The sequence below is a fragment of the Vulpes vulpes genome, chromosome 15 (assembly GCF_048418805.1).
Source record: "Vulpes vulpes isolate BD-2025 chromosome 15, VulVul3, whole genome shotgun sequence".
NCBI lineage: Eukaryota > Metazoa > Chordata > Mammalia > Carnivora > Canidae > Vulpes > Vulpes vulpes.
In genome coordinates this window covers 96164604-96177255 of record NC_132794.1, presented here as the reverse complement: position 1 = coordinate 96177255, position 12652 = coordinate 96164604, and the positions used below count along the sequence as shown (strand labels likewise).

Genomic DNA, 12652 nt, shown 5'->3' with positions numbered 1-12652 from the left:
GAAGAAGATAAAAACAAATATCATGGGACATACTTGACTGGTCCAGAGATTCTGAATCCAAGCCTAGGGGGATCAATTAAAAAAGACATTGAGAAAACACACACACACACACACACACACACGCACACATGCTCCACATGTGGAGCATTAAACCCTGTCTCATGACCATTGCCCTCGGAGAGTACCAAAGCAATGTCACATGTGGATTTAACTCTTAACAGCTGTAGAGCCCTCTGTAAAATAACTTCAGATATCATCACGGGGATGGGGTGTGGATGAGATGAAATAACGCACAGGAAGCACTTGGATCACAGAGAAGGTGTAGTCCATGTGGGCTGCTGGAATGGCCTGAAGCTTCTCTGGCTGTTGTTGGAACGACCAACACTGGCTCCTCTGGACTGCAGGATCAGTTCTGTCTCCCTAACTTGTTTTTGAAAGCCTTTTTCCAAGCTGCCTCCCACATTTCCAATCTACACTTCTTTAGATGAGCCAGGATTATTTGTATACCATCCCTGTGTATCTAACCCCTCGGGCCCACGTTGCTCCTTTTGTAATGCCTGTCCCATTTTTGTTGGTGTGAGTGCTGCCATTCATTCAGATCTCAGCTGAATCTGCACACATCTGTGAAGCATCCCTCTCTGACTTCTGATTCTCCTTCCTTGGCATTCCTCTGTCACTTGTGGCCACGTGCATTTCTCATTATTTTAGTTCAGGTTATACTGTCTACTCCTCGAGAGCCACATCTCCAGTTTGCACTTCTTTATATTCTGCACAATGATCTGCATATGATAGGTCAAGTGGTGCTGATGACTTTGTCACCAAGTAGAAAAGGGGATGAATCCCCACTCATTCTAATGTTTAGAGGGTATATGATTTCCAGCAAATCACATCATCTTCCTGAACTTCAGCTTTCTCAGCTGTAAAGTGGAGATACTAACATCTACCTTGCAAAATGGATGTGAGGAGTAGTGATGATATTTGGATCATTCTCTTGGCATATGGCAGGTGCTCAACAAATGATAGATACTATTGCTGTTGTTATTTGTTGTTATTGATCCAGTGAACTAATATTTGTATATTTGGTGTGCCATGGGGTCATGATGCTAAGTAACTTCTCTTCTCTACAGTTATACAGCTCTGCTGAATTTGGGAGAAGGTGGCAGCTTATCCAGGAAGGGGTCGTACCAAACAGGTTCTACTGGTAAGTCTCATTTTATTTTGTACCCCACTAAGAGATCACCTAGTAAATGAGCATTGGGGTCTTTTCCTCACCCAGATCTGTCACGTGAGGTCTGTCCTTATTGAGTTACGCCCACATTGCCCTAGGGCAGGATGTGATATTGGAATAGTCAATATTTCAAGGAAATGTTAAAGCTGTGCCACAGATTACTCAGTAAGCCCAAAATAGATCCTGTAGAACAGTGAACAACAAGGGCTTTGTAACAAGGGCTTTGTTTTGTTATATTTTGATGGGACTTGTAAAACAGACACTGTTACATATCTTACAAGTTAAAATAAGGGTTTTCAGTGTAGATAAGTAGATCTTACTAGTCTAAAAGTAGATCTTCCCCCCATTCCTTGATTTCACGTCTCCTCATTGGGGCACAACCAGCATTTTTAGTTTCTTATTTCTTTCCATAAATGTTCTATGTATTACCAAACATATTTTTTTCCTTAGGTTGGATTGCTATATCACAATACCATAGAGTTGGCAGCATAAACAACACATTTATTTTTCATGGTTCTTGAGGCCAAGGAAGTCCAAGGTCAGGGTGCTGGCAGATTCAGTTCCTGGTGAAGACCAGGATATTTCTTTTTTTTTTTTTTTTTTTTTTTTTTTTTTTTTTTTTTTTTTTTTAAATTTTTATTTATTTATGATAGTCACACACAGAGAGAGAGAGAGGCAGAGACACAGGCAGAGGGAGAAGCAGGCTCCATGCACCGGGAGCCCGACGTGGGATTCGATCCCGGTTCTCCAGGATCGCGCCCTGGGCCAAAGGCAGGCGCCAAACCGCTGCGCCACCCAGGGATCCCAAGACCAGGATATTTCAAAGGATATTGCAAGATGTTTCAGAGGATAGTACAGGATATTGCAGAGGGCTGCCTTCTTGCTGTGTCTGCACATGGGAGAGAGCAACAGAGGAGCAGCAAAAGAAAGAAAGAAGCAAAGAAAGTAATATTCTTTCTTTTCTTTACCACCTGGGCCCACCCCCCCATTTAAACTAGACGTGGCTTCCTTCCATAGGAACCCATAGCCACAGCTGAAAAGAAAGGGAATAATATAAGTTCCTTTGGGTTTTTGAGTTTCCAAAGGCCTAGATCCTGGGACAGTAAGAACAAAGTAAGAAGCATTCTAGTGTAATTTTGACTGTACCTATCATTCCCTTTTGAATTTAGAGCCTAACCCTTACCGAAACATATGACTCTACCCTCCTTGACCTAATCTGCCCATGGAAAGGACATTAGGTTGTCTCTAGACTTTTGCTGGTGTAAACAGTACTATAAGAACTAGCTCCAACAAAGGTTTCAATATCTCATGTCCATATCATTCAGAATCATTGGAACCCTGAGTTTTTAGGGGCCAGTAGGCTCCCTGCAACTCTGAAAAGTGTCTCCCCTTTACTCCTCCTGAAATCACATTGCCTCTTATGTGCCTTTGGACTTACAGGCCCCTGATAGCTCCCCACACCTATCCCAATTCTCTCACTTCTAAGGGGAATGCATTTTCATATTTCTTATTTTCAAGCGCTGCCCTAAAAACCCCCATGGGAGTAGAAAGCCAGAGAAACTGCATTAGAAGAGTGTCTTAAAATGCTGGTGAAACTGCCCAAAAAAGTAAAGGACAAGTCATTTGCAAACAAATGGGCTCAAAGATAACACATAGAGAATTCTATATGGAAAGATGCCTTATTTTCTCCCATCAGAAAGAGACATTTATAACTCAAGAAGGCTTTTGTTGCACGGAAGCTGTTCACCTCTTTCCCACTGCTGTTTTTGCTCAGCGTTGGCTTGAGCCTTTCTCCCGGGGTTTAGCCTGTTCCTTCTCTAGGAATTCCACTCTAGCTGTCACTGAGTCTCCCATCTTTGGTCAACATTTCTTCTCTTTCTCTCTTGCTCATCCTGTCACTTATTCATGTGACACCTTGCATCTCTGTATATTTTGCCCATAAATTATAAAGTCACTCTTTGGAAAGAGGGGCCATGTTTTTTGTTTCTGTTTTTGTTTTCTCATTCTGTCTTTACTTGGTGCAATGTGTGCAAAGAAAGGCTTCAGAAAATAAACAAATGAAGGGCTAAAATAAATGAATGAGGTCCACCTTATTTAACCTGGAAATGGAGTGGATAGTTTGCCAGTGAGAAAGTGTAAGGGGCCAGTCTTTCAAGTTCTGCTTCCAAGTGACTTGAAATTGCCTGTGGACCCAGCCAAGGAAAGTAGAAAATTCCACTTCACAGAGGACTAGATGGACATGTGCTCTTCCCAACAGAAACAAAGAAAAATGTTAACTAAAAAGATGGACCAAAAAAAAAAAAAAAACAAAAAACAAAAAACAAAATTGAGATGAGAATATTTTCCCTCTAAGTGTACATGGTACACAATATTTTGTAGCTCACTAATGGTCTTATTTATACACAGCATTATGAAGTGAACAGACCTCATCCTTGCTTTGGCCAATGCTAATTGCTTCCATTCTTATCTATTCTTTGAGTAGGGGTCTTTTATCTGAAAGCCTGATTAGCAAAGCCCTTGTAACCAAATGTCCTAATATCTTTATCTTTATAAAAATGATTGTGGATGAATTCTGATTAATCTGTCTGTTAAATAAAATAAATAATGCCCCTCCTTCTACCTTTGGGAACAGAGAGACACATCTTCCCCCATTCAAGCCCCTGACATTGTGATAAGCATGATTCAAACTTAAGCCATTTAATTCCCCTAACAATTTAATGAAGTAAGCCTTGCATTATCATCATTCACAGATGGGAAACTTATGGCATGGAGAGGTTAACTAATTTAGCCAAGGTCACACAGCCGGAAAATAGCAGAGCCAGGATTCAAATGCAGGCAGTCTGGCTCCAAGGTCCATGCTCTGCTAAATCAATGGACTCCATTGCCTCTGCCTCTTGGCCTTTATTTCTGGGCTGGAGTTGTGAGCCACTGGAAATCCAACCCATTCAGGCAGATGAGTAGAGAAAACCCGAAGCTCTTTTGGCCACCAAGCCTGCATGAGTCTCTCTCCAACTGGGCTTGGCAGATGGCCCCCGTGGGTTCTTTAAGCTCTGTTAGTTTTTCCAGAGAGGCATGAGACCTTGTAAATTGCACAGTACACATAACTGTTGATAAAAATCTCTTGATCTCTGGCCACATGGTCTGTATTTCTGACTGAGCAACTTCCTGAGGCTGGCAGCAAAGATGTCAGTCAAAGCAATATTTATTAGACTCACTCCTGGAAACCAATTGCTTCAAATTACACAGGAACTATGGGGCTATCTAGGATTACTCAGCAAGCTTAATTAAAAGAGGCCCCCTTTAATAATTTTTGCTTGGAGCCTGGTTGTGGGGGTGTGGAAGGATGGAGGCAACTTTTCTAGTGATAAATTTTCTGGTGTAAGTGACTCTGGGTAATAACATAGCATTTTCCATAGAGAAAAATGAAGATGAATTCCTGTCTTTTCCTTATCACCTAGTCCACTTGAGAAATACCTACTTGGGTGGCAATAGCAATGCCATCTCTGAAAGTAGTCGATGGCAATTGGAAAATAACTATGGAACATGAGAGCTTATTCTTATTATCACAGTGGTTGCTGTTAGCACTGCCACAATTAACATAAATATGAACTTTCCTCCAAGGAGTTCATATTGTCTTTAAAACCGATTTACATGTCTATATAGCAGTTTATAAAACACATCTTAGTACAATATTACACTTAATAGAGTAGGTGTCCTTTTTATTTGACTGTGATAGCAGTCTTGTTCTTTATTATGTCAGAGATCAGTCACACTGGAATTAAAGCCTGGAGATTAAGGGGCTCAGAGATACTGAGGTGTGAGTCCAGCTTTACCATTTACTTAGTAAGGGATCACAGAGAAGTTACTCCTGTGTACCTCAGTTGTTATTTTTCTCACTTCTGTGATGTGAAGATAATTAATACCTACTTCATTAAATGAGATGTTTCTCGTGAAGTGTTTACATGACTGGAACCTAAGAATTGTATTAAATGCCCATTGACTAATAGTAATAATATTCTTAATAGTGGCTGACCTTCTATATCTATTAGTTTTGTTTTCCCACTTCTTGGCTTTATCCTCAGGTTGGTTTTCTCATTTGTGGCAATGATGGACATTATCAGCTTTAGTCCACTTTCTAACAGTTTAGAAGCCCCATAAAACCAACCTGCCTCTTTCCTTATATTTCCAGAGTTTGAATCTGAGTGGTCAAGGCTGTAGAAGGTGGTAGACTACTCATGTAGGTCAGGGAATTGAAATAGGAGATGAGGTTGAGTCCTACTCCAACCGCATGGTTCAAGGTTAGGGGAGAGATGATTACTAAGAAGGAGAAAACAGGATTCTGTTATCATAAAAAGGGAGAATAGATTTTCATTAGGGAAAAAAAGTACAGATGGGAGAACCAAGTGTCAGCAAAATAAAATTCCATAATGGGGATTTCTATTAAGTTATAGAATGATCTGGGCACCTGATAAATCATGTCCTTTGATCCTTATAACAAGATTGTGAGATAGGGATTCTTAGCCTCAATTTGATAAAATAGAAAAGTGAAGTATTTTATCCAACATAACATACATAATGCATGATACAGCCAAGTTTTGAAACTTGGTCTGTCTGGGCCCATGGCCCTTGCTTGCAATAGTAAAAATCAGCACTATATTTAAGATTTATTTCTGACCTGCATCTCCCAATAATAGCTGTTAGTTTAACAGTTCAATAGATAAGAGCCAAGGTGTTGCTTTGACTTTGACAAGGGCATAGAGTTGGATGATCAGTGGTATCCAAAATATTTGAATAAGGGAAGGTCCTGCCAAAAACCAAATTCACTATTAGCAGTTGCTGAATGTGGCCTTTTTGGGATCTGTTTCAACTTTTGAACAAAGCAATGGAAGGCAGTTTTCATTATAAACCTCTCAGCAATCTATTATCTATGCAAAAGACAAGGCAACCTTAGAGCTGTTTCACTTAATTAAAAATAGGTTCAGACTTACCTTATTGATTATGTTGTTCTGACATATAGGGGGACTGGCTGGAAGTAGGGACAACTGAATGGTGATTATATATTTTCTGTGACTGATTCACACACAGAAAATTAAGAGTTGACTCAACAATGAACTGTTGTATTGTAGAATGCCAGTCTTGTTTCAGGCATGTGACAGCTGTATTGTGCAGTGGAGAGGTACAAGAATACTTGCAAGTCCATACTCAGTGCTTCTGAGCATGCTTACACATTATCATTCATTCCCATGATTCAGTGCCAGCCAATATGAATAACTCTCCCTTCCGTATCTTTGAGAGGTCCCATTTATTGAACACTTACTGTGTGCCAACCCCTATGCTAAGCGCCTTGCATTCGCTGTTTTAGTCAATCCTCAAATCAATGACCTGAAGTAATTTAGTCATCAAAACTTTTTATCTGTAATAGAAAAATGCAACCTGGTTAACAAAAAAGAAAAAGGTTTTTTAAAAGAGGTATTAACTCATGTATCTAGAAAGTCAAAAGGTCCAACTTTATCCAGTCTCCACTCATTTCGGATGCTCAGTGAGTTGATCTGTCTTGATATGTCAACTCCGCCCTCCTTGGTGGTAGCTTTACCCTCAGGCAGGCTTTCTTCCTGGTGATCTCTAACAGCAGGTCTTTTCCCAGGTTTACTCCAGAAGAAGTAAGAAGATCAGTAAGAAAGTAAAATCCTGAGAGGTTAAATAATCCTGACTAATGCTATGTGCTCATCAGCTATGGTGATGGAATTTAAACCCGGATATGACTAGCTGAAGAGACTGTGTTGTTTAATTACACCATAGTGCCTCCGTGTACCTTCACAAGCCCCACTGTGCTAGGGACCAAGAAAGCCTGGCTTGAGCACCAGCTTTCTTGAAGCTCTGCTGAGGACCCTGCTCCACAGAGCTTTCTTCTTCCTCAGAACTGTTATGTTAGCAGGCATTTATTTCCTTTGGCCTCACTCCCATTGGGCCCTATGCCCAGTCATTAAAGTCCCATTTGTCTCTATACCTGGCCTGTCATCCCTCTCCCGTGTTTTCTCACCTAACCTCAGGCAGAAGACACAGATCTATAAACTTTGGCTGGTGTTATCTGACCATGCCAGAAAACACTTCAGAACTTAAGGCAATTTCTCTCTCTGTTTCTGACTCATACTGCTACCACTGCTCCTCAAGTCCTCGTTGAATATTGCTGCTGGGCCAGTGAGAGGTGTTTGTTTTGTTCTGTTTTTTTTTTTTTTCCTTGTTGTTTGGTAGTTTGTTGTATATACAACAGGTCTGTGACCTTTCTTCTTCCTCCTTCAGATGTGCTGGCCATTGAGCATGACACCTTCAAGACTTCTAAGCCATTCACACCAAAGGGACATAGAGGGTGTGGTGTGAACTGTCTGTAATTCTTTTCTCTTTCCCCAGATAGTTGTAATGGATTCCACAAGGGAATCTTCTGCACTTTTCCTTCCCCATGTTTTGCAAGGTGGAAAAGGGTTGGAATCTAATGATATTACAAAAATAAAATAAATAGAATAGAATAAACTAGTGAAGTAGAATAAAAATGTAAAATTCTACATTACCAAAATAACTAGAAAATTAGGTGTACTGTAATTGGAAGGGAGTAAGGCTGTTTTTTTGAATTTTGAAGATACTCTGCTTCATTCTTCACTTAAAGCTCTAAAGCAGGTATTCCCTTTATTTGCAGTGAACTTCTCAACAAACACCATCACTAGCTTTCGATTTTATGCTGAGCTGGGAGTAGAATATCTCACACTCTTCAGAATCAGATTTTTATTTATAGGCTTCTGTATTTCTGTATACCCTGTGTCCCACCCTTAGCACTTGAGCCATATTCATCTCTGTTCTCTTACTTCATCTCAAATGTCATGTTTCTAATCCCCATCACTCCTACCTCTGTGAAGTTACACCTGCCCACTTCCTCTTCTGTTCTCCTTCGCATTACCCTGGCTCATTAGGGATAGTGAAAAAGCCCTCCTCTCCTCATATACCACTGCCTCAGGAGTCTTGTAAGCATTTCCCTGATCAAACATTTCCCTGATCAAACATTGCAATGAGATTCCTCATTGCTTACAGCATAACGAGTCAGAACATAACTAGATTCTTGCCACCTGACTTTGAGTGCACAGTTTTTTGACCTCTCCCACCCCATACTCCTAATTCTATATGCTAAATTCCCAAAAGACCAAATAAATGTTTTTTAAGGCCAGGTAAATAATTCGAAGCACTGGTCTATGAACCAGTCTATACATCTCTATGATTATTGATAAATACTCCTACCTGGGAATAAACTGTCCTTATTTTGTTTTTTAGCAGAGATTAAATTTTAGCAATTACTATGTGTTAGGATAGTTTTGGTTTTGACCACAAAGACAATGGATGAGGATCTTTGCCATTATTAGGATCCCAGTAGTGGATCTTTATGGCCTTTACCCTTGGAACCTTCTTCAATTCATGCTTCTTGTTTTTGTAGACAAAAAGAATCTCTTTCTTTGAATTTAAATGTGCTTATGTCACAAATAAAACTCAGTGCATCATAACCTACATGTGTTATACTGTAAGTCTATATATATGATTGGTGGAAAGAGCACAGGCTGAGAGTCAGCATGTTGAGTTTCAGATTCCAGCTTTGCTCTTTACTAATTGGGCAATCTTGAGAAACTAATTCACCTGCCTGAGCTTCAGTTTCTTTCTTACCAGGCACTTTTTGAGAATGAAAAAATGACATATTATCATAATTATTATTAGATAACTTAGCACTTAGTATGTTCTGCATATCTTTTTATTTCCTCACTTCCTCTCTCGCTAATAGATAATTCCTTAAGGACCTGTCTTTAATATCTTTCTATCATCTGTATGACAGTAAATGGAACAGTAGACACTTGGTGTATGCACACACACACACACAGTACTGAAATTCATCGCATATGCACATGTATGTACATGCACACACATAAGCCCACATACACATTCAGAGTGAAACACATCTTGAATGGACTTTGCTTGTCACATCAGAGAGCCATTAGTAGATGACCTATCTTTCTTTCAAGCATGAAAAAGGTTAGACTCCCAGCCCATCTAAGGGTATATTGAAGGGGAAGAACTCTACATCAGTAAAAGGAACACTTTTTTATGCAGTAGGCAGTTGATTAACCCAAGAGGCTGTCCTAATGGTAATGAGATCCATGTAAGCAAGGACAAAGTGACTGCTGCCCAGAGTGTCCCAACTGGCAGATCCTTTACACAGCTAAGAGCATGGAGTTCAGGGGAAGAACCCTGGACCTGCCTTTCTTCGGAGTATTGACTTGATTGCCTGTTCTCTTAACACTCTCCCTCTTTCTCCCAGACAGTCTTCTCTTGATCCTGGCCCCCTATCCTGTGAGCTGAACTCATGCCTGTGGTTGGGGTCAGAAGCAGGGAGAAGTGGTGGGAACTCATTCCTCAGATCACATCCCTGGAGCTGCACCGGGGCATTTCTTGTCCCTGTGCTGCGCATGCTAGATAAGAGAATTTTCATTATCCTTGAGAGGCCTGATGTTTTATACTTTTTTTCTTTCTGTTAATGATCTCCCCGTGAGCGCGATTTTCTAATCTGCTTGCACTTTCCTCCACTTAGTAATCTCTCCCTATGATGATCGAATTTTCCCTACAAATTAAGTTAAATTCCCCCTGCTACAGCGTGTGAGCCCATCGCTTTTCCCATAGCCTTCATTCACTAATGGCCATCATTGATCCCTGTCCTCCTTATCTTGATGATTTCCTGTCTCCATGGGCTGCAGCTCCTCCATCTGCGAGCGGTCGAGACTCAGTCACTTCTCCAGGTTCCCACTAACAACTGCTGTGATAGCAGAATGCAGGGAATGGCAGTGAAGGAGCACAAGAGAGACAGGAAAAAAAATCCTCCTCGTCATGGTTTCCTAATTTAGAAGAATATTAAGAGAAATTGACTTATGCCCTAGATCAGACCTCACTTAGCCTTCAAGTTCAGGAGCCTGTGGGTTTATACAGCACCTGAGTATGTTATTTCTCTTGCTCATTTAGTCATAGGTCACCTTTGTGTGTTGCTTCAAGCCAGTAAGAGATGGTGTTTAGTGTTTAACAGTGAAAGCTCTGGAGTCAGAATGACTTTGTTAGAATCCTGTTTTCAAGGGGTGTGACAATAAGCTATTTAATTAGCATCTTTAAACCTTACTGTCTTCATCTGTGTATCGTCATCGTGTGGTCTTCCTTATCTTTTTTTTTTTTAAGATTTTATTTATTTACTCATGAGAGAGACACACAGAGAGAGGCAGAGACACAGGCAGAGGGAGAAGCAGGCTCCACGCAGGGAGCCCGACGCAAGACTCGATCCCAGGTCTCCAGGATCACACCCTGGGCCAAAGGCAGGGGCCAAACCGCTGAGCCTCCCAGAGATCCCCTGGTCTTCCTTATCTACTTGTCAGGATTAAAATGGGAACTCGGGTTCAACTCTAGACACGTGCAGTACCTGATGAAGATATAGTCCTTTTTAAGTGACAGTTAATAAGGAAGAATTGGGCATTCATTTCAGGAATATGGAAATCATCTCATTCTGATATCCCATGTCACAATTTATATTTTCAATGGGAATTTTTTTTTGAGAGAGAGCACATGCAAGTGGTGGGGGGAAGGGCAGATGGCGAGAGAATATCAAGCAGTCTTCATGCCCAGTAAGGAGCCCCACACAGGGCTCCATCTCACGACCCTGAAATCCTGACCTGAGCTGAAATCAAGAGTCGGGTGCTTAGCCAACTGAGCCACCCAGCTGCCCCTCAGATGGGAATTTTTAATGCAAACACATATTTTACCTTTCTACTGCCCCAGAATCAGGAACAATGAATAAATCAATGCAGTGTTTAATTTTATAGCTTCTTGATTACCTAAAAGCCCTTCTTACTCAGTTCATTTAATCTATATCAATTGAGTAATTTTTAGATCTAACTCCTGGCTGTAAGAACATACTGGAAACAGTATGCGTTAAGAGAAGCCCTTACCCTCAAGGGGTTTGCAGCTGCTGAGATTGGACTACAGTGGAACCCCGCCTCCCCCCATCTGAGTTTGCAGCCCTCCATCTGGCTTGCAGCCTGAGGGCACAAGACTGCAGCCTGGAAGAGGAGGCAGACACAGAGTTGGGAAGGGAAGAGCAAAGACAGAGATCTGCCAGCACTTTGTCACTGCCTCTCGACACCTTGCCTTCAGAGTGAACTGGCTGCTGTTCCTCTCCTGTCTTCCACTCCTCACATGTATTTCTTTTTGGTCAGTTCTACTTTGAAACAAATGGAGACTCTACTTTGAAACAAATACAATTGTAGGTTGTCCAAGCTGATCCAGTACAAGATCACTACAGTCTACCCTTTGAAAACTTGGTACCTGGTGCACCTTGTAAAACCATATATAATCTCCAAATAAAAACAAAAACACAATTATGCTTCAACCTACAATAATGGGATTGTCTCCCAAATAATTTAAAACATGATTAAGCCTCCCCAAAAAGATGAATAAAATTTGCATATCACACATGGTTTGTCACATGGTTTCTAAGTGGTAATCCTCTTCTAGCTGAGCCATGCTTCCCCTTTTTATATTCAGAACACTGAGATGTAAGGTCAACCTCTATTAACACATGCTGAAACACTGAGAAGTGGAAGGAGAAGGAAAAAGAAGATCGTTGCACAAATACATATCCATATTAAATTATGATAGCAGTGTTCCTGGGGAATGGTTTCTAAGGAGAGGGACTTGTCTGTTGATAGGACAAAGATGAAAAAAAAATTGATCAAAGAGCTAGTACAGTGAAATACCTAGAACACTGCCTGGCACATACCATATATCATCAACTCTAAAATCCATTGAATGAAGATACACCTTTATTTTGTGTATTCTCCAAAAAAACCCTGCCAGTTAAACTTTATTATTTTGATGATTATACTGATTTAAGAAATGTTCAAATAGAAAAAAAAAATGAACATTTTGAAATTGACTAGGTGCTCAGTAAATATCTATTGAATATGTGAAAATTGGAAAATGAATATGGGGATTGAGGTAACCATAGATATCTACTTTTCAAATCAAAGATTAGATAAGGTTGTCTTAGTAGGTAACTGATGAGATATGGGATGATAAATTCTAAACAGTGGTAGAGAAGACCCAGAAATTGGCTTATTTGACTAGATAAGAAGGAGAGGCGGAGTGGGCAGAGGAAGATCCTAACACCAACTCTGAGACTAGTGAATCCATATATATGACCAGCCCAGATGTTTTCATGAATGTGTTAAAAATGTTATCAGGATTCTTAGAAAACTTTAAGGCTATCACATCTGACCTCCTATGAGTTGCAGGAATCCCTTCTACATAATTCTAGATAAATGGCTGAAAATAACCTTTTGGATTGAGAATGAACTT

General features: G+C 40.5%; 1 protein-coding gene across 5 annotated transcripts in view; it reads left to right on the top strand.

Annotated features, from left to right (window-relative positions):
• Nucleotides 1-12652, top strand: part of SORCS1 (sortilin related VPS10 domain containing receptor 1) — a 495737-nt gene that overhangs the window by 331725 nt on the left and 151360 nt on the right. For all 5 annotated transcript variants that reach the window (XM_072739948.1, XM_072739950.1, XM_072739949.1 and 2 more), the window contains exon 5: nucleotides 1128-1201. In XM_072739948.1, the coding sequence (XP_072596049.1) occupies nucleotides 1128-1201 (74 nt within the window). The remainder of the gene's footprint in view (nucleotides 1-1127; nucleotides 1202-12652) is intronic.